Source organism: Engraulis encrasicolus, chromosome 4 (genome assembly GCF_034702125.1).
Source record: "Engraulis encrasicolus isolate BLACKSEA-1 chromosome 4, IST_EnEncr_1.0, whole genome shotgun sequence".
Classification (NCBI taxonomy): Eukaryota; Metazoa; Chordata; class Actinopteri; order Clupeiformes; family Engraulidae; genus Engraulis; species Engraulis encrasicolus.
In genome coordinates, this window is record NC_085860.1 from 25,723,434 (window position 1) to 25,744,954 (window position 21,521).

Below are 21,521 nucleotides of genomic sequence, written 5' to 3' on the forward strand. Positions count from 1 at the left end.
GGGCCCCAGAATTGGGTCCTCATTACATTGTATGTGTATTGGAATGGGAGGCCTTTTCAGATGACTTTGTCCTGGGCCTGGCCAAAGCGGTCAGGTTAAGTGCTCTTAAAAAAAAAAAAAAGCCTAACCTCATACTAATTGTGCATCAACCACTGAATACAGTTTCAAACAAATCATCTTGATCTTTCTGGAAAAATGATGAAATTGTAATATTTCTTTCTGGGACAAATTGTAAAGCAGCCCATCATGATGAACAGACACTTTCACGATCATGGAATGAAAATACGGCCAACCAAATGGCCTGGGATAGCCTACTGTAAAAGACGCTTAAAACAACAAATAAACAAATGTCAAAAATATATATTGGTGCTTGGTGTCATGTTTCAGTTTCAGCTTTGATTTAAAAAAATGTTCTTCACTTGAAGAGTTCAGACGCAAAACCCCCAAAGTGCCTTTTCAGAAAATAATCTTAATTCATTTTTATTTAATATAAAGCTCTCAAAATTGCATACTTTTTATTGTATTTATGTAATATAACTATTTATATGTATTATCAAGTACATGAATGTAAACCAAACCAACAACAGGGTTCTCTAAAAATATAGAAGTGCAGGTCTTCAGAAATGGAGTTATCTGAACTCTTCACTTGCTCTGCAGAGCACCAGAGTCGTTCACGGTTAAACCACGTCCCCTAGTGGCTGATGCTGGGAATCACAACTGTGCTATCAAAGCTAAGCTAGTGTTGGGTGCACTCCCTTCTTCAGACACACGTTCAACCATGGGGAAGAAGAGTCGCCCTGGAACTGGACGAAGAACAATCCTACAGCTCTCTCCTCCACCTGGACATCGCACGGGCACATCGGGCGGACGAGAGGACTCAGGATCGGACGGTAAGTACTTTCAAGGGACAAGCATTTGTTGTTATTTTGTATGGAATTATGTAGAAATCTTTGTTGCGTGTCGTTTAGTTTCAAACAGATAAAAAAACAGGCCCAAGGTATATTCGCCAGCAAATTTGCGAGTGCTGCCCCCGCTCAACGCTATTGTTAGCAACCAGCTAGAACTAGTTAGACGCTATGCTGTGCAATGCTAGGCCCCTACAAAAAAAGTTCTATTCGAGTTGTCCTGTCCTTGGATAAGACAAAACCCCCAAAATCGGTACATACATATGGTGACTAAACGCAAACGACGAGTTGTGTTTGTGGTAGACATCCGCCATTTGCAAGCTAATTAATTAAAGCTGCGTTGGTGTGACGGTTGAAGTCTGCTAGCATGAATTAGCACACGGCCTGTGGGACAAGGCGAAGGTGAATATCAGCATGACTAGAACTATTCGCCTCGAGACTCTACGAGACACTACAATAAAACTATCGTTGATGTAATTTAGCTGCGACGTGGTCACAATTGCAGGTTTATTTATTGATGCACAGACAAATTCTTATTCCCTGTGTAATGTTGTGGTTGTGGGGAATGAGTTGAAGTGACTGGCTAGCTCATTCTGTTGTATGCACTAGCTGTTGTTACTCGAAATATTATTATATTACGGGAAACATACCATGGCTCGATATTGCACGCATTTAATAACATTTTTGCCAAAATAAAAATCTGAAGAATCTGTGTTTGGGAAACTGAACGTACCGGCTGTATTGAGGCCTTGTCACGTATTATTGACGTTTCGTCGGCTAGCTTGAGGGCTAGTTGGACATCAAAGACGCAACTGGGTGTAGCACGCACTCAAAGGTTTGGCTCAGCGTTTTGATTTAATATTGTTTAGTTCTAGACCTATCACCTTTATGTAGATACTTGACGTTTGACAATTGACACAGACACGATAATAATGCTGTAATTTACTGTTGTGCACGGTAGAATTAATAACCTAGGAGGGTAAGGGGATTGATACTCCCAACTGAGTTCGCTCCCGGACGTGCGGTCCCAGGTGTTTCTATCACTCCAGGACGTGCGGTCCCACCCGATTATATTTCACGTATTATCATATACTGCCACATACAAGCAAGTTAGGGTTAGGTTTAGGGTTAGGGTTAAGGTTAGGGTTAGGTTTAGGGTTAGGGTTAGGGTTAAGGTTAAGGTTAGGGTTAGAAACAAAAAACTAACATCAACAAGATAACTGGCTCCGTCATATGGCGGTGGTACCGATAGTCTGGCTAGTGGGAGCGAGATGAAATGGGAGCGTCCTGAGATGGGAGCGTCAATCTGGGAATAACCTAGGAGCAGCATTCACAGGCCACTAAAATGTCACACTCGCATACGTAAAGGTCTATGGTAGGGAAATGTGGAGGAAGAGTTCTGGCGTTCTTGGCGTTTGGGCGTGTAGAACTATTCACTTGTCTGATAGGTTGATTGCAGACTGATATCACGTTTCTTGGTTAACGCTTCTAATCAGGTGCGTTCACCTCACACAGTTGAACACCTGATGGATGTGATGCGCATCTGCAATGTTTTTCTGAAGCTGCATCTCCATGCGTATAAACACATCGTGCAGAGAACTGCCCATTTGTAAATGTCAGTGTAGGTATAATTGGACGAAAACAGGTCTCAGGCAGCAAACCCTCTCACTTAACATGAGCTGCATAGTTGCAATACATGCTTTGCACCTTTTAAGGACAAATAATTAGTGCACTGCGTGGGGAAATTGGTCAAAGCTTGGTGCACAATTATTTCCTTAAAGTTGGAGAGATGTCGCCATTGTTTTGTAAGATGCATGACCCTAGTGTATATTCTCCACCAGATGAGCAAGAAGGTGACGGCCAAGGAGTTTTAAGAGACTACACGAAAGAGATGAAAACACCAGCAGTGAAGGCCACGCGTGAGTAATAAATGTTGAATTTGCCTTTAGGGAGACTGCTGTTGACCAGATGATCTCTCTTTTCTTTGCAATATGTTTAATAAAACGCTCTTCAATTGAGCATTTGTCATATAAAGGAGATGCTTTGAATGTGTGGAATTTGATTTTTAAACTTGACATCCTTTTTAAACAGGATTAAACCACTGTTATTTTCTCTGAGGAACAATAAAAAAATGGAGGACGGCAACCTCCCGGAAACTATAAAAAATGATGTTGAAAACAAGCTGGTACACTTCATCCTTGGCCCAGTCTCCTTTGAAGTGGACCAGCTTATTTTCAGCTGACTACGGTCCCAGACTGTGTGCACCAAAAAGGCTAGAGCGCTAGTGACCTCCCTTCCTAAGTGTAAAATGATGTCTCCTATCTTCAGAGGGCTTGTCCCTGCTCGGTGCGTATGAGGACAGCGATGAGGAGGAAGGAGGGGAGCCTCAGCCACCGGCACCAAAGGCCAAGCTTAACCAGTCCACAGACATCGACAGCACTTTAGCCAACTTTATGGCTGTGAGTATGATTTGTCACCTGCATTTTACCATTATCCTTGCTTAGCATTATTGTTTTGTTTGTTTAGAGTAGCACCATTTGCCCTGTTTCTTTACTAAGAAGGGTATAAACTACAGATTGTACCATCAAAGATTGTGCCAATTCCTCGTAATGTCTGGTCATCTTAGACTAAGAACCGTTGTGTGACATGGAGTTGCTTATTACGGTAGTCCTAAGAATGGTTTAAGAAACTGTAAGCTTTAAAAAGCTGTTAATGCACCTGGAGAAGCTGACCATTATGTCTGTATGCACTGCTCTGCACCTCATCTCTACTGATTTACAACTTTTCCAGGTGAAACATTTTACCCGACTATGTGCATTGTGCAATGTATAAAGCTTAAGCAATTCTGCAGTTGATTATTACTTGACAATGAATGAATGAATGTGATTGGATGTTCACAGGAGATTGATGCCATAACAACCCAACCAGGCCAGGCTGATGAGACGGCCCCTGAGGGCGGTGCCTCTGCCTCTGCCTCAACCCCCCCACTCCCCGAAGCCAAAGCAGACCCAGTCGCACACGAACAGAATGGACAGGCCCAAGCCTTCCAGTACGACACGCAGTGTTCCCTTGCCGGAGGTCAGTCCTTGCTCTATGCTGGAGATTGTTTCAGGGTTGGACCTGATGCTGTTTTTTTTACATGAAGCTAAGTGTGACATGATGATTAGGGTGTTATGACTAAAATGAAAAGTTACATTTAAAAAGAAATCTCCAAAATGACCTGTAATAGACAAAGGCCATCGTAAACATTTATTGAAAGTTGTAGTCACTTTTTAAGTTTGGTCCAACAGAGCAATTTCAACAGTGTTGTCCACATGTTTATTTTATTTAACTAATGTCATATATCATTTCACTAATTATCATGTAGAAACTATCCTTTTGTACTTGTAATTTTTAGTAATTGCATTAAAGTAAATGAATACTCTCAAATATAAGATGGGGAACACGCATGATCTCACAGAACAGTAAAATATGGTGTAATACAGTGGTTCTCAAACTTTTTGTGTGAAGTACCACCTGAGAAAATATTGCTCTCTGTGTACCACCTTGACAACCAACATTAGAATATTGCAATAAAGTCCTTCCATATTCACTTTTGCCAGTCAATACATGAGAGGTTCATATGGCATCAACAGCTACGGTCACATTCAGTGCAAGTTTGTTTTTAAATTTCTTGCTTGCCTAGTATTATTCTGCATTATGTTTTCAGATTCATACAATTCAATATTACAAAATGTGAGACCAAAGAGACATTTTCAACTGCAACAACTTGATCAGTCTTCAAATCAATGTACAAAAAATGAATTCTTCCAAGCACCACCAGAGATGTCTCAAGTATCACCAGTGGTACACGTACCACAATTTGAGCACCACTGGTGTAATATAAACGTGTTTTAATTTGTGCAGTGGGCGGCGTGGAGATGGGAGACTGGCAGGAGGTGTGGGATGAGAACACTGGCTGCTACTACTACTGGAACACCCAGACTAACGAGGTGGTGTGGGAGCTCCCCAACTACCTGGCCCATCAGGTGCAGGACCTGCAGCACTACACCGACAGGTGAGGTGATGAAAATGGTTAAACCAGGGGAATAGTCTATTCCTATGCATGGGTTTCACGTTTGTAAACAATCCCTGGCTGCGCACTGTTCTACCTCTGATTGTTGGAAACCGCTGCCTGTCAAGAAATGAGCTCACGTGGTTGGCTGCCAGTATCTTGCCCCTCCTCAACACCAATGTTTGTAAACATCTGTTAAGTCTGTTTTATTTGTCAGTTGTGTTCCTCACTGTTCAATGCGTTGACAGAGACTGGAGGCACATATTAGGGCAGGGTTCCCGCGGGGTCTAAAGTCTTTAAAAGTCTAAAATTCAGAAACTGAAATTTTAGGCCTAAAAAAGTCTAAAAAACAGCCAGATTTTCCATCCTAGGTCTAAAATGTATTTTACCTAGGTCTACAAAAATGTTACCGCCTTTCATTTCCGCATAATTTTAAATATTGCGATTTACTACTAGGCAAAGTCAAGCCTACAAAAAAAAGAGGTTCGCTTTCTGCGTTTGTCTGCCAATGAAGTGAAAGGTCAACACTGACTGTCATTTTAGCCAATCAGAAGTAGAATGGGGCGGGTTTCCTGAAGAGCATTGTGCTGCGCTCCGCATTGCCTCGCCTAGCCTAGGCTACAAGCCCACTTGGAAAAATCACTTCAACCTGGATGGGCCTACCGGTATATCAAAAACAAATGGCTATGGGTATGGGCCGAAGCACGTGCTGGCTTCTGGAAACCGTCTACTGTATGCATCTAGTGGCAAAAATGTTTTGTTGGGCGATGAGATCTCGCTTATAGCCGTTGTTGCTGTCCAACAACTTTATCCTGACTTACCATGAGAAACAAAGATGGATTCAGCGTTTTTCTTACTGTGCCGTAATTAAAGGCCAACTTCTGATAAAACTCAGTTTTACTCACTCCTTTCGAAGATCGGACGGTCACCCCAAGTTAAACTCACTTGCAAGGCTCTCATAGCGGTGCGTCAACTCTCCTGGCTGTGTTTCCCGGTGTTTCCCAATTCACATAAATATTGCAGAGAAACGAGCGAATCACGAAAGCCTTTCTGTGTTTCGTCATGTCGAAAGAAGGCGTTGCCCACAAAGGTTTATATCGACCCATTTATCTAAACATGTCGAGTAATTTTTTTCTGCTTGTTTTCAAAACAAGCAACGTCTGGTGGCCCGAAACATAGCTTAGCTTAGCTATCAGCTGGTTGCTACTCTCAGGTACACACACAGCACAAAGCCTCATACATAAAGCCTGCTCACTCTGGTTGCTCCGTGCCTGCAGCTCGCCTAGGGGTCGCTGTCGAAAGAGCACAGCCCTGAATGGAGCCTGCACGCCTCCGTTGGCGCCCCTATAGTGCAGTACCACCCGGGGAAGTGGCGACTCTGTTTCCCATTACATTTTCTCCAAGAACTGGAGGACTGAGCCAATCAGAGACGCGTTTCTTCGAGAGCAGGAGGAGTGAGCCAATCGGAGACGCATTTCCACGAGAAACACGGAACACTCTCTCGTTTCTCCACAAGCCACCTTGCCAGCTTGCAAAAACGTCTTGAAACAAAGCAACCAGAACGTTTTTTAAAACAGGACCAACGCGTAACACATTCAATAACAATTGGGAACACGGCAATATTAATTAAATGACGTTGAGAGGCCATCTTTAACACCAAATAACGCCCATCCGTCATTTAAAACATTATGCACGCAATACCTCTTCTGTGAAATACTTGTCTCATAACTTTGCTCGCTTCCCTTCTCGCTTCTCTTGACGACTGTTCTTTCCATAAACCAAATTGGCTAAGGCAGATGTAGCTGGTTTATCGCTAAATAAGCTGTGTAACAATCGGGAAAATGCAATTGTTCATTCTGATTGCATTAAAGCCATGCTGTACTTTTATAAGTTTTAGAAGTCGCTGGACTTCAAAGTGCCTCTTGACTGCGTTTCCGTGCACATTTCAGGGACAGCGTCAGGTGCGTTCTAGATGGAACCGCATCGCAACGAATGCAAGATTTTCTGCCTCATTTCATTACCTGTACCCTGCGCAGCTCTTGTACAACGGTGTTGCTCCAACAGCAACGATAATTGTAACCTCTTTGGTATATAGACTAGTAGGTTACTGCTTGTCTCTGTAGATTCAATCATTAGTGAGGAAACAAATCCCGACATCCAAGGGCAACTCTATTTCTCGCTGTCCCATCAATAGACAAGACCATACAATTTAAGTTTAATGGGCAACATGTGCTCTGCACTACAAACCAGGATTTTCCCCTGCACTTAGGCCATTTTGAAGGCAGCCACCTTACAACAGATCTCACCTTCACTTAATTATTATTATTATATTTTTTTTAAACATTTTTTTTATACAAGACTTGTCATGTTAGCTTTGAAACTGCATAACATTAAAATTATGTCAAGTGCCGAATAGATGACCTTATAGGTTCCCCAACCCTGGTCTAATGTTATGTAGGCTGTTTGATTTCCTGCTAATTTCCACATAGACTATTTATCTTGCCATTAGCCTACTTCTTCATTGCAGTTCAAAGTGGATTTCTGCTGTTCGTGTTTTGTAAAAGCTGTAATTTTTATTTTATTTCTGAGCATGGACTGGGTGTTAAAGGAGCACTCCTGCCAATTTCAATATGCTGTTGTATTGCTGACGCTACCCTTGACTTGTCAGTAGGCCTACCCGGTAATGCTGCATTTGGCTCAGCCCTTTCCGAGACATGAGCTATTAAAAAAAAAATAATAATAATAAAAAGACATTCTATTCTAATGGGGGCAGATTTTGTTTGTTGAGCATTACAACTGCATGTTGAAATGGGCTGGAGTTATCCTTTACAACTAATGATAATGCTCGGGGTTGGTCTAAAATTTTGCTCACAATGGTCTCAAAAGGTCTAAAAAAAAGGTCTAAAATTTGACCTGCTGAATCCTGCAATAACCCTGTAGAGGATTCATGGATGACTAATGATGAGGGTATCGGTCTTTGGGTCAGAGGGTTGCAAGTTTGAATCCCACCCGTACCAGTTGAAAGAAATGTGCAAGTCTTGTGTTATTACAGTGCACATTCCACGTCTGTATCAGACCAAAAATGGGGCAGATTAAAACAGGCAAAAGGCCATTACCACTCAAACACCACTAATTGCTAGCCAGGCCGTGCCCTCCTAGTGACGCAACAAGTTCAGCGTTGCTATTTGTCAGGTCAAGAGCAATGCATGTACCTTCTGAGCTCCCGAAAAATGTCAACCTTGCAGTTTGGGAAATGTTAATTGTTAGGCTCTTGGTCAGACCAAGTCTCGAAGAGATTTGAAAGTCGATGACAATCAGGCTAACTAATTGCAGTCCTGGATTTGGATTCAAATCCATATTTTCCATGACCAATATAAGAGTTTTAACTGGAGTTCTTGTTATGGCCTTACAGCTCCACGGTCAATGGCAATGGTGTCTCTCAGAGTGCCGGGTATTACGCTGGGGAGAACGCCACTGTGTCCTCCAGCGCCACAAGCTCAAAGAGGGAGACCAAGAAGAAAGTAAGTCTTTTATTTATTTTATAGATCTGTAGAACAGCACACTGCATTTGGCAACCTCAATTGTTAATGCGCTAAGATTGTGCTTATAATGCATGAAATGTCTAAACTTAATGAGAGTTGAAAATACAAAATTGATGTTTTGCAGATTGTTAACATATTTAAATTAAATTTTCAGCCTGCGAGTCCTGTTTTATGTTTGTAAAATGGAAATGCATGCAAAATGTATATTCATGGATCAAAAGACCACTACTTGTAACACCATTTTTGTCCGCCCTTCAGGAAGTCCTGCTGAGGTTGTTTGGTCTGTGTATGACAATTGGAAATCCACTCGAAACATGAATCCCTTGACACCATTTTGTTTCCTCCTCTTCTCAGGAAGTCATGGAGAGCGTTGTCGCCCTAACCAGCGAGGAAGAGGAGCGGAGAGGTGTGGCCGCCTCACTCCTGGCTCCGCTCATTCCAGACGAGGTGAAGGAGGCGGAGGAGAGGTGGAGGAAGAGGGTCTTGGCGGCGGACGGGAAGGCAGACTCCCTGGATGGAGAGGGGGAGGACGGAACCCCCGCCACGGGGTCGCCGGCCGTTCGTGACCCCGAGAGCGGCGCACCCAGCAACCATGCCAGCCGCAGCCAGTCACCAGACCACTCAGAAGCTGAGGAGGACACCATGGAACTGGAATTGGCATTGGAGAGGAAAAAGGTGAACTATTACGATCAAGATGACGATGCACTGGGCAACCTTTTTGAGCAATTTTTCAGGGCAACGATATGAAGACCACCAAGTCCATGTTTTCCACAGATTGGGTCAAATTACACTAATTACATACTGTACTTCCAAAAGAGGACATGAACAAGCTAAAGATATGATGTATAAAGTTGATTTAGTAAGGTGTTCAAAACACTCTCAGGATAAAAGCAAGCTCGTTAAAGGTGACTCTTCACAAGCTTAAATGACAGAAGACTGGGGTCGCTTTGAATATAGCAAAAAAAAATTTTTTTTAATGCGTACGGCGTATTAGTTGCGCACTGAAATACATTGCCCAAGTGCCCCATTTGAGATTCAGGGTAGTTGTTGCGTGCAAATGTCTGCTTGTTTTTTATGCCAAATGTGGCTGGTCTCGCACACCCTCAATCAAGACTGAATTTCCCCTCAGTAAGACACCTACATGCCCACATTGCTCCAGGGACTATACCATGTACTTAATAAATTGTAACTTCGAGTGAAGGCACCTGTGAAAATGTAATGTAATGTGCTTCTTTCCGTTGGTGCATCTTCAGGCAGAGCTGCGTGCACTGGAGGAGGGTGACGGCAGTGCCGGGGGCTCCAGCCCCTGCTCAGAGGTCAGCCAAGATGGCCGCCAGGGCCTGGCCGCCAAGAAGGGCAAGTGGAAGACGTTCCTGCGGCCGCCGGCCAGCCCAGATTCCACCAGTCGCAGCTCAGTCAAGGCCGACCCAGACGCACCAGAACCGAGCGACGGTAGGAAACAAGGATATGGATTTGGTTTTTTTCCCCCCAGTGGGGTGGTTCAGGCTTAGGGGTGAACGTGCCATGTGTCCAGGCCTGGGCTTGCAGCCAAAGGGTTACAGGTTCTATTCCCCAGACTGCAATCTTGGCCCGATTTTGCCACAATTTGAGAGGGCTGCACAATTAATCGAAAATAATCGAAAATTGTGATAAATCGTGATATCGAAATCGTGATATCGAAATCGGGATTTCAATCGGGATTTAATCGTGGTAATAGTGACCTGCGTCCTTGAAGCCAGAACATACTGACAGGCTGGTGTTTCTGGACAGAAATCAGTCCACCTAAGTTTCATGCTATTGCCTTTACACAATTATTACAATTCATTTAATTTTGCTCGTCCCGTATATAATGAATATTTTATTTTGTTGATATCTTAAAAAAAAATAAGTAAACAATTAATAATCGTGATTATGATTTTGACCCAAATAATCGTGATTATGATTTTTTTCCATAATCGTGCAGTCCTAATTTGAGATGGGGATATTGGGAATCGGGCCGATTTCTTGCTTAGTCGTGAGTCTCGCATCGTACATGGTGTAGCGATGAGCGATTTCCTGGCCTAACTGGTGGGTGGGAAGAGTAAATGACTAGTGCTTTGGTCCCTCCTCCCTGTGACTGAGGGTACCCTGATGTTTTCAGGAAATATGTTCATAGAGTGGTGCCTAATGTGGGATTTTATTAGAGCTAAAGGCATTACTCATTTAAGAGTATCATCCATCAATGTTGAAACTATAGTCTAAAGAGAAACTGTTTTTGTCGTTGTTGTGCAGGACATTCCAGATCTTTGGACAAGGCGGACGAGGGTGAGGGTGAGGAGGAGGAGGAGGAGGAGAAAGAGGAGAATGGTGTCTCCAGGCTGCAGCCCAAGGAGGAGGAAGAGCCTGCAGACCTCAAGGTAACCTCAGGACACTTTTGAAAATAATATTTTTTGGGCTTTTCTGCCTTAGATTGCCTTCATTCGTGACTGGATAGTGAGAAAGAGACTGGAACATAGAGGTAGAAAATAACACTAGAGGGGACACGGCAATTCATAACAGCAACGGAAAACGGCAGCTGCCGCCACCATTGCCTGTAGGTAGGTAAGCGCTTGACAGCCCATGTAGATGGTCAGAGGACGACCCGTTTTCTGAAAAATACTGTGATGTACACCAAGTGACACACTAAACAACCCCAATATTTGAAATGACTATCCATTTCTACACATATCACTAAACTTAGTGAAAAAATAACAATGCTAATGATTTCGCTAGCTCTTTGATCCAACATTTGACCGTGTGTAATGTATGCATACAATTTCATTGGGAAAAGTAGTTTTCTTTTTGTTTCGGTCAGATGCGGCATCAGGCACCAGTCACTTCCTAGACCAAGGCTACCTACAGTGAATGGCGGCCGGGAGTTGCCACAAAAAAGGGGGCAGGGTCACCTCTAGTGTTATTTTCTACCTCTATGGGCTGGAAACAAGTGGGAAGAGAGAGATGGGGAAGGATCTGCAAATGACCTCAGGCCGGAATCGAACCTGGGTCACCAGTGCAGTGCCCTACAGTTTGAGCCACGGCTTGGCCAACCTCAGCTAGCTTTGACGTTTTGAAAGATTAAAAAACCCCAAAAACAAACATGGTCTGTAGGGAGATTGTTTATTGTAGCCTACATGTCTGTATCTGTAAAGCCAGTTTGTAGTATGGAAAAGTGCAGTGTAAGGAGACGACATTTCTGTCTGCTTGCCTCAGGCGTAAAATAAATAATAAACAAATACCTTTGAGTGGCAACTGTAATGTAATGACCTACATTATAAATTGGTCTTAAAGGGACACTGTCCCATTTTTGGAAATAAGCTTATTTCATACCTCTCCTTGAGTTAAATGATTGGGTTTTACCGTTCTCCTGTACTTTCAACCATTCTCTGAGTATGGCAGTGCAAATTTTACCTCCATGCTAGCAGTAAACATTGAGTCCTATGAGACCAGCTGGCGGCTAACTGGTCTCATAGGACTCCATGTTAACTGCCAGCTTGGAGGTCAAATTTACACTGCCATCAGGGTTCTAGCTAGGATGAAATTATAGCGTATCGGTCGAGGGAGCGAAGCGACCGAGTGGGAGGGTTGGTGCGGAAGGGGGGTTTCCCCCCATCCGCGGTGCGGAGTTTTTGACATTTTAAGGTAAAAATAGGCCATTCTAGGGGTACCTAAAAGGTAAATTATCAGTGTTGGGTTGCAGTAATGTAACTACTTTTTTCTGATAAAAGTAGTGTAGGCCTAACGAGTTACTACTAAAAAGTTGGTAACGAAACACCGTTGTCTGTGAACTTTTGCGATTGGAGAGGTAAATATGACTCCCTCTCTCGGGCGCATACGCGCAAATAGAGATCTATTAGGAGGAAGAGAGAGGTGTGTCGCGGTGTCCCCTCCTTCTCACAGTTGCACTAGTTTTGAAAACGTTGAGGAGCACTGTGAACCGTGTGTGCATTTAATAATAGGGCATATCAATGTCCGAGTGATCCGATTCCGAGACAAGTGCAGTTTGTCACATTTTCCGAGCTCGCGCTATGTACAGCTTGCGCGTCCTAAAACCACAGGACTGGTGCCGGGTGCCTTTCGCATGCAATTAGCCTAGCCACAGAAGACGCTCCTTTTGCTACGAATGCGGGGTTTTTTTTGTAGTCAAAAAGTGCCTCTCACCGTTACGGAGATGTCACGTCTTCTCCCACCTACTCTGTCCTCTTTCGAATAGTGTCAACTCCCAATGTCAGCGCTTAGCGCCCAATGTCTCCTGATTTGTTTGTATGGTAACAAGTAACGAACCCAGCACTACTGCTGACACTGCTAACAGGTTGGCAACTACGCTTTGGAGAAACAAGGATGCGATGCTACACGTGCATTTGTTGTTGTTTCATACGCTTGTCACAGAGATTAATAAAAGCCGTCAAAACCCCGCGACAAATAAAAATAGTAGGCTGGTAGTAGTAGTAGAGTGCTATATTGTCATTTAAATACAGTGAGTATGACATGTGTCAGGTTTGGCAGAAGGGCGATGTGGCATTGATCTGGCTGTAGCCTACATAATACAGACAAAATGCCGTTACGCTGTATTGAAAATAAGCGTAACGGTCCAAAATAAGCGTCACGGTCCAAAATTATAGCGTAACGGGCCGTCACGCACTTTTGCGCTAGCTAGAACCCTGGCCATACCGAGAGAACGGTTGAGAGTACAGGAGAATGGTAAACCCCTACTATTTAACTCAAGGGAAGGTGTAAAATAAGCTTATTTCCGAAAATGGGACAGTGTCCCTTTAAGTTTCCCTATGGCGGCCTGCCTGCCTGCCTTGTTTCGTGTTCTCATATTGCTGTTGGTTTCAGTTTCAGATCGGGGAGCTTGCCAACACATTAACCAGCAAGATGGAGTTTTTGGGGATCAACAAAAAAGCCATATCTAACTTTCAGCTGCTTTTACTACAGACAGAGGTGAGTTGCCTTCCAAAAAATGGTTTTACCATCTTAGGGATATTAGTCATTTATCTCAAAAATGTTGCTGGATAGTGTTTCTTCACTTTTCATTTACATTTGTTTTCTCTCCATCTCCCTGCCGTACCCCTCTTTCTGTCTGTCTGTCTGTCTGTCTGTCTGTCTGTCTGTCTGTCCACAGACACGGATAGCGGATTGGCGGGAGGGTGCGCTGAACGGGTCCTTCCTGCGTCGCAAGCTTCAGGACGCTGCCGAACATATAAAACATTATGAACTTAACGCCGCCCCTAAAGGCTGGTCCTGCCACTGGGACAGGTACGCGTTCCTTACCTTTCACATCTTTCACCCCCTCCCCCCTCAAACTCAAAACACCCCTCCTGTGCTGTTTTTTAACGTCCATTTACGATCCTCTTTCTTGACATTGCACCGCCCCTTTGATTAAAAGCGGGCAGCCTGTCATGACCCGCCATGTGCTTATGTGAACCCGAAAGGAGTGTCTGTCAACGAACAGTGGATTTCTAAAGAGACACTTACAAAAACACGGGGTGTGCTCTAGCTGTCAAAAGAGAGCGCCAATAGAATGAAAACAAAACAATGGTCAGCCTGTCTTGGTCGAGCAGACGAGATGAGAGGAATCTCCCTAGACAGACTGTGCTGTTGTCGGGTGTCAGAGGGGAGTACAGGACAGACATTTTTTGTGGTAGCTCGTAGGAGAGAGGTGGTTTTGCGCGTGCGAAAGCTTTGCACTTTGCAGGACTTCTTCCCCCTCCTCCTCCCCCTCCCCCCTCAACCAAAGCAAGAGAAATGGTGACACTCGGTGACTTTCTGCGAGAGGGGCGAGTCACGGACGAAGACTGTGTGTGTGCCTTGACGGTTGGATCCAGCCAGGTCAGACCAATTCTTCTTACATTGTTTCATACTGCTCATTTATTGTATTATGATGTTGATGGTTTTTTTGTGCAAATGTGGAAAAAATCAAAAATACCTGTTGCCCCCCTTGACGCTTGAAGATGCTTTCTTTACTGCGTCTTAGGGGGACTGTGTGCTTGACTGTGTGAGTATGAATTCAAAATGTAATGTGTGTGGAAAAAAGTGTTATGTTGTTCACCTTTTCAACACCCTTACAGGGATTTTTTATTTTTGTTTAGTTAATTTGATTAATTAAAAAAGGAAAAAAAGACAGATGACCTAGAAGGTGGGTTATCAATTGGTATCCCCCGTCCCCCATCCACCCTCTGCCCAATTCTCCTGGCTCCTATGTTGAGCTGGGACACACCATCTCTACACTTCCCACTGGAGAACACCCTCTCCACACCTACCTCAACCACACCTCCACTTCTCAATGGGGCGGCACAGACGCCCCTCTGTCTCTCTTTCTGCCTTTCTATCTATTCTTCAGCTCTGGTTGCTTAGGTCAGACGTCGGGAGGGCGGCTTTGTTAAGATGCCTCTCTGTCTCTGTCTCTCCACCTATAGAGAACATAGGCGGTATTTCTATACGAACGAGCGGACCAATGCGTCCCAGTGGGACTTCCCCGTAGTTGAGGACCAGGCGGAAGAAGATGATGATGATGATGACGACGAGGAGGAGGAGGAGGAGGGGAAGGCCGGCAAGCAGCCCGACACAGCAACAGCTCCACTGACCAACTCCGCTGGGGCGGCGACAGGTACGGACAAATGTCAAATGTCTCGTTCAGACCAAGAGCGAACTACGCTGCCTGGTAGCGGAGGTAGCAGAAGAAGTTTCGTCTTGAATTCGCTGTATTTGCCCTGGACGCGGCATTGACATGTTTGATTTAGCTAATCGCACAATGGCTCATTCATTGATATGAACATTCCAATTGGTTTTCGCCGAACTGCGCCATAGCTCATTACCATAAGATAAGCTTGACTTTAATCGTTAAAATTCGCTCTGGTCACTCGCTTTGCCCCTGGCGAATTCGCTCTGGTAGCGCTGGTCGCGTGCTCTCCTTAGAGAAATAATGACTTTGGTCGCTCTTGGTCTGAACAAGACAAAAGGCTCTCTCTTGATGGAGCTGCACTGCATAGGGAGGCTTGCATGGTCGATTCATACATATGTGGCTGCAAGTCTACGCAGTGCTACGCTTCGGCCGTCATTACGTGTCAATGTGAGCAAAAGGTGTCAATTTCTAATGCTTGACGCTTGTGACATGCTTTGTCATTGGGGACGGTGTTTGAGTCACTCCATAATGCACTTTGTGCTATATAATGCACTTAAACAACACAGGTTAACACTGAAAGTAGTCCTAGGGCCCTTACCTAATCGCGTTATCATGGAGATTTTCAACCAAGATATTGAAGAGATCCGTGCTTCTGTGCAGCGCTGCTCCATCAAAAACCAGCCTCAATTCACCACTGTGTTGCTCATGTAATGGAGGCTAACTAGCAGAGTGTGGCGTGGAACGTTAGTAAACCTCCCTTCCAAATCATCATACAGTATCAGTAGCGCTGGGCTAGTGGACTGGTCCTTTAGTCCAGCGGTATTGTATTGTATCTTCCATTGTCGAACCAATGTAGTTGACAAGGTGGCAGGTTTATGCGCTCCGAGGGGGACGAACTGGGCACCTGAGGAACCTGACGAACTGGGCAAATGAACACCTCCGTCACACTCGCATAACACAAAGTTCCTGTTATAGAATTAAGTTTGTAAGGTGTTCTCCTCTCCATTTCCCTTCTGTGCGCAGGTACCACAGCATCCCCCTGGCCGCCAGCTCCAGGCTTGCCGCCGCCCCTTCCGCCCCTTCCCCCAAATGAACCCCCTCCCCCTCCCTCAGAGGCACCACCGCCTCCTCCACCGCCCCCTGACTCACCACCCCCTCCGCCGCCTCCTCCGCTAAGCGACGATGGAGAGATCGAGGAGGTGGAGATGGAGGACGAGGAAGGAGAGCCACCAGCCCCGGGCACAGAGGACAGCAAGGTATGGAGGGGTGTCTCGCTAGTTTGTATTAATTCTTGTGTGTGTCGGGTCAGGGTTGTTTGACTACAGGTTTTGGTAGCACCTTACTGTACGATGTCACACTTGCATGTCACACAGTACATTTGGATGGATACATTCTGACTTATAATTCATGTATGACACAACCATGATACAGCTTGTACTTAATTTAGATATACATTAACAGTGGTATTGTAAAGTTATATGTTCTGGATGTCTTGCCACATGGTTGGAGGTATAGTTCTGTCCACAATGTGTGGTCTCCAACGGTTTGGTGAATAGGAAAAGACGGATTTTAGTTTTTTTTGTTTTTTGTATAGGCGGCAGAAGCAGCAGCGTCCATGGGAATCAGAGGTCAGAAGCGTAAAGCAGGTGGAGCTCCGTCAAACAAATCGGTGACCATCGGGAGCAGTCCAGTCCTCTACACCCAGTCCATTGCAACAGCCGGTGAGGATCCTACTGTATAAAACATTTGCTACCACAATTCAATATCTTTTTTACCTTTTTGTTACTAATTCCATATTTTCACACACAATTTATGTAGAAACATTCAATAGTCTTATTGGTACACATCATTTTAAACCTTCAAAATCACACAAATTACTGGTCTAAGTAATGAATTTAACTTTTTCATTGTCAACAACTGGGTTCAATTTCATTAACTGAACAATGGTTTCCTTTTTCTTTTTAGCTTAAGATAATGGCTGGTTTAAGGAAGGAACTAGATTGCGAAGATTCTAAGTTATGAACAACTCCACGTCATGAGTTCGATGTCACCAACTGAACAACTGTTAATTTTATTTCCCCATGTCCAGCTCCGGTGTTGAATGCTGCTGCCTACTGGGGCATGGCTGCTCCCCCACTACTTCCTGAAGCCGCCGCTCCCCCCGCCCCTCCTGTCCAGGCCCCTCCCCCGCTGCCCCAACCCCCCGCCCCAACCGAGCTAGACGCAGCCAAGGCCCTGGCACGGGACAAGACCAAGAAAACCAAGAAGGAAAAGGTGTGTGGCATTAGTGAATGACAGGTCCATAGCTGCTACTACTAAAAATGTCTGCCGTTTAGTGCAATGTAATGCTGTAAAATGCGGTGGCTTCCATGATTTGTGTTGAGCAGGTTGAGAGGCAGGACCAAGATTTGTGTCCCTTATTTTTAAGTCGCTTTGTTTTGAAAAGTCCAGTAGAGCGATCAAAAATTGTATGTTATTCTAACAGTCTTTATGTATTGCCAATACCCAATTCTTGCAACTTGCGCATGTGGGAAAAAAAAGGGCAAGACCAAAATGGGTTTGTCCTTAGTCTTAAGGTGCTTTGCGTAAAACAGTCTGTGCGAAGTCTATTGCTATCTAATCATGTGCCCTGCATGTGTACTGTGTTGTAGGCCAAGAAAGGCAAGACCAAGATGCCTTCGCTGGTGAAGAAGTGGCAGACCATCCAGAAGGAGCTGGACGAGGAGGAGAAGAGCAGCTCCAGCGACGAGGACCGCGACCAGCTCAACAGCCGCCGCATCGAGGAGTGGAAACACCAGCAGCTGCTCACGTATGTTGTCTTTACTGAAAGCTATGGGGGGTTACAATAGGCGTGCTCAACCACTGCACACCGCATTGCAACATTTACTGTAGCTCCAGCTTCCTAGCCCAGTAAACTAGACGCCAGACGTGCCTAATCTACCTGACTAACCCGCCAAGCAGCAGAATTTGTAAAAATATATTTTGGGGGCTTTTTATGCCTTTATTGTGACAGGATGGTTACAGAGGGACAAGAAATGAGCGGGTAGAGCGCTGGGTAAGGTTCAGCAAATGACCCGGGCCGGAATCGAACCCAGGTCGTCGGTGTAGTAACCCAGTGCCCAGTACACTAGACCAGTGTTTCCCAACCTTTTTTGTCTTGCGTACCCCCTAACCCTCTTAGTTGTGCCATGAGTACCCCCTAATTAATTTTCTATATCATTTTCTCTGTCCTGATGTGGCTGCTCCATACATTTGTTATAATAATAGCACTTTTCCAAGTACCCCCTGCAGTGTGCTCGCGTACCCCTAGTGGTACACGTACCCCTGGTTGGGAAACACTGCACTAGACGGACGTGCCTAATCTACCTGACTAACCTGCCAAGCAGCAGAAAATACTTTTGCCTGGTGAGTTGGTCTAGCTGGAGGTCAGGCCTAGGAAAGGACAGCCTGATCTCCAAAAATTCCGTGCTCCTGGACACGGATGTTAAGGACACGAAATCTGTGTCCAGGAGCACGGATTTTGCCAAAATTCCATGCTCCTGGACACGGAATTGTTTTCCGTGCTCCTGGACACGGAATTGTTTTCCGTGCTCCTGGACACGGAATTGTTTTCTAAAGGCTATTACCACAGCACTGTGTTGACGCTATCATTAGAAAATACATACCAAATGCTAATCCTAAACGAAATAATGCTATAGTTATTTAAGTTGTGCCCTGACCAAAACATTCCCTAACCTTAACCTGTCATTAAAGACATATTTTTGAGAAATACCTTGTCCAATTGGTTGCTAGGCTATCAAATTCATATAATGAATGAAGGAAAACAAGCTGTGCCCAGACCAAAACAATCCCTAACCCTAACCTGTCAGTAAGCAATGTTTTTTTGAGAAAAAATATTTGAAATTAGAAAAATCCTGAGAAAACACAAGACTGGAAACATAGAGCTGTGGGAGTATAGAGAGAGCACTTCTGTGTGTCCATCACGGAAAGTAATTCCGTGTCCAGGAGCACGGAATTTTGGCAAAATCCGTGCTCCTAGACACCGATTTTGTGTCCTTAACATCTGTGTCCAGGAGCACGGAATTTTTGGAGATCATGTTGGAAAGGACGGCAAACCTGTGCTCCAATTAACCCCGCCTCTCTGTAGAGAGAGAGGTAGAGTTGCGTCTGTGGGTGGGATTTAAAAAACTTCAGGTGCTCATCTGTGTCCAGGGGAATACATGTAGAGAGCAGAGAAAGGGTCCGAGGCACTCCGAAGTAAAGTTTAGTCCTTCATTTTTCCACTTAGAAAACTAAAGGACTTTTAACTTAACTTTGGAGTGCCTCAGACCCTTTCTCTGCTAACCCTGTCCCTCTGTTTGAATCGTTGGGGGCGGGTAAAGCCCAGTTTAGACTCCTCTTGCAACTGCAGGAGACGTAGGAAATGAGTCGTTTGAATCATGGTACAACAAAACATCTGCCGTACAGTTGGAAATGATTCTCCTGGCCAACAGTGGCACATTTACTTTTTGGAAAAATTTGTGATGTCTTTTGTTTCTGTCTGTGGAAACGTGACCACAATTTCAATTTACACTCTTGACGTATGACCGTATATCTTCAATATCATGTGGAAAGGTGTGTGGTGTATAGAGATTCCTCTACGTCGACTAGAAACTGATGAAGTTCCCCAGTAACGAAACCTCTTGCAAGCTCCAAAAAGCCCTTCTTTCAGTTAAACTGAAGATAACGTGACTTGGAGGAATAATGATCGTCACAGACTGCTTTATATAAACAAACATGAATGAGGACTGTCTGAAGAGTATTGAGGGAAAGGAAACGTGGTGAATATTTGCTGAGGGGAGAGAGAGCTGTGTTTGCTTAGGGACGGAGCGAATTACTGTGGGAAACGAATGAGCGAATGAGTGTTTGCAAAGGGGTTGGCAGGGGAATGTTGTGGGTAATTAATACATCAGTATTTTTAAAATGGTTATGTCCAGAGGGAAGGAAAAGGGTAATTGTAGGAAATTAATCGATAATCATTTTGAATGTCTGCCTCCCGCATTGTGATTTGGGAAGGCAGAGAGGAATGTTGTGCCAAACGAACAAATTGGTAACTGATGTTTTGTGAGTTTGACCGGGGTGAGTCGGAAGAGGAGGAATATTATGGGAAATGAATTAATAACTTTTTCAATGTTTGTTTTGCAGGGGGAAGGCGGAGAGGAACGCTAACTTTGAGGCGCTGCCTGACGACTGGCGGCAGAGGCTACTGAAGAAGCGCAAAATGACGTCCAGCTCGTAGTCTCGGGACGCCGCCCACTCCCTGATCAAACCGATCGATCACCTGCTAATCAATAATGAATAGACTCTGACTGGTGACTCTGACTTGACTTGTCCTGCCCATATCACTTTACGCCTCTCACGTCTCCCCCCAACACCCCCCCCCCCGTCTGGATAGGACAAAAAAGGCAAGAGTCAACTGTGGACTATGGTGCAAATTCACAATGTGTCCTTGTATCTTACATAGTGCGCCATGTGTGCACATGTGCTGCAACGACCTGATGCACTATGAAAGGAACAAGGAGATGACTTGGACAGAGCTCGCGTTGGTGTTTGCCGCCAGCTCTGATACACTTTTTTTTTATACATGTATATAAATATATGCAGCTGGTGTGCCATAACTCATGTAACAGTCAATGTTGGATAACACACACACACACACACACACACACACACACACACACACACACACACACACACACACATCCCCTCCCTTTGTAATACTCAGACACGCTGATACCAGTTTGAAGTCATAGTATTTGGATCATGTGATGTGTACTTCAGTGCTACTATGGCACGTCAAAGAAAAAGATGTGTACCAGTTTACCTCTCGCTGTTACTCTCGTGTAACATGTAAGTCACATTGTTTAGAGAAATTCAGGCCTTTGGCCAATGGTCACATCAAATAATTGTCCCCATTCACTCACACATTGAAACTAACCGAATGTATGAAGCCTCTTAAATGCGGCGTTGCCCCCCACCCCAACACCCGTTTTTCTTTTCTTTTTTTCTTTTTTCTTGTACTTTTCTTCCCCCTCCTTTCCCCCCATTGCTGCAGATGATGTGCTGTATTGGTGAACTCATATTGTTTGTCTCACACAACCACCTTACTTGCAGTTTGATTACTTGTTTGTTATTGAAAGGGGTGAATGGCCAAGAAACATTTTTAATGTGTAAATAATGATAAACTTTTTTTGCCACTTCTGTTAAACCTTACGCGCATTGTATTTATTTCAAGGGTCTCTCTAGGGTATCTAATGTGAATGATTCATCTAAGATTTTGGTAAATATTTTTTGGAATAAATTTGTTGAAACATAGGATGAACAATGGATGATTTTGCATG

At 44.4% G+C, this 21,521-nt stretch overlaps 1 protein-coding gene across 1 annotated transcript; it reads left to right on the forward strand.

Moving 5' to 3' along the window:
* The first annotated feature begins 768 nt into the window (after nt 1–768).
* On the forward strand, nt 769–21,393 carry fnbp4 (formin binding protein 4). The gene is made up of 17 exons (XM_063196986.1): nt 769–890; nt 2,747–2,824; nt 3,234–3,364; nt 3,806–3,983; nt 4,812–4,962; nt 8,372–8,480; nt 8,856–9,176; nt 9,755–9,953; nt 10,773–10,897; nt 13,356–13,460; nt 13,642–13,775; nt 14,936–15,126; nt 16,165–16,397; nt 16,736–16,862; nt 17,231–17,415; nt 17,793–17,950; nt 20,326–21,393. The coding sequence occupies exons 1-17, from the start codon at nt 779–781 to the stop codon at nt 20,417–20,419; spliced, it is 2,631 nt and encodes an 876-aa protein (XP_063053056.1). The 5' UTR covers nt 769–778; the 3' UTR covers nt 20,420–21,393.
* Nucleotides 21,394–21,521: the final 128 nt, after the last annotated feature.

Bases quoted from the DNA above. Each gene is read 5' to 3' on its own strand.
- fnbp4 (XM_063196986.1), top strand. From the start codon at position 779: ATGGGGAAGAAGAGTCGCCCTGGAACTGGACGAAGAACAATCCTACAG. The intron at 3,365-3,805 runs GTGAGTATGATT...GGATGTTCACAG, and splicing joins CTTTAGCCAACTTTATGGCT to GAGATTGATGCCATAACAAC. The intron at 16,398-16,735 runs GTATGGAGGGGT...TTTTTTGTATAG, and splicing joins CGGGCACAGAGGACAGCAAG to GCGGCAGAAGCAGCAGCGTC.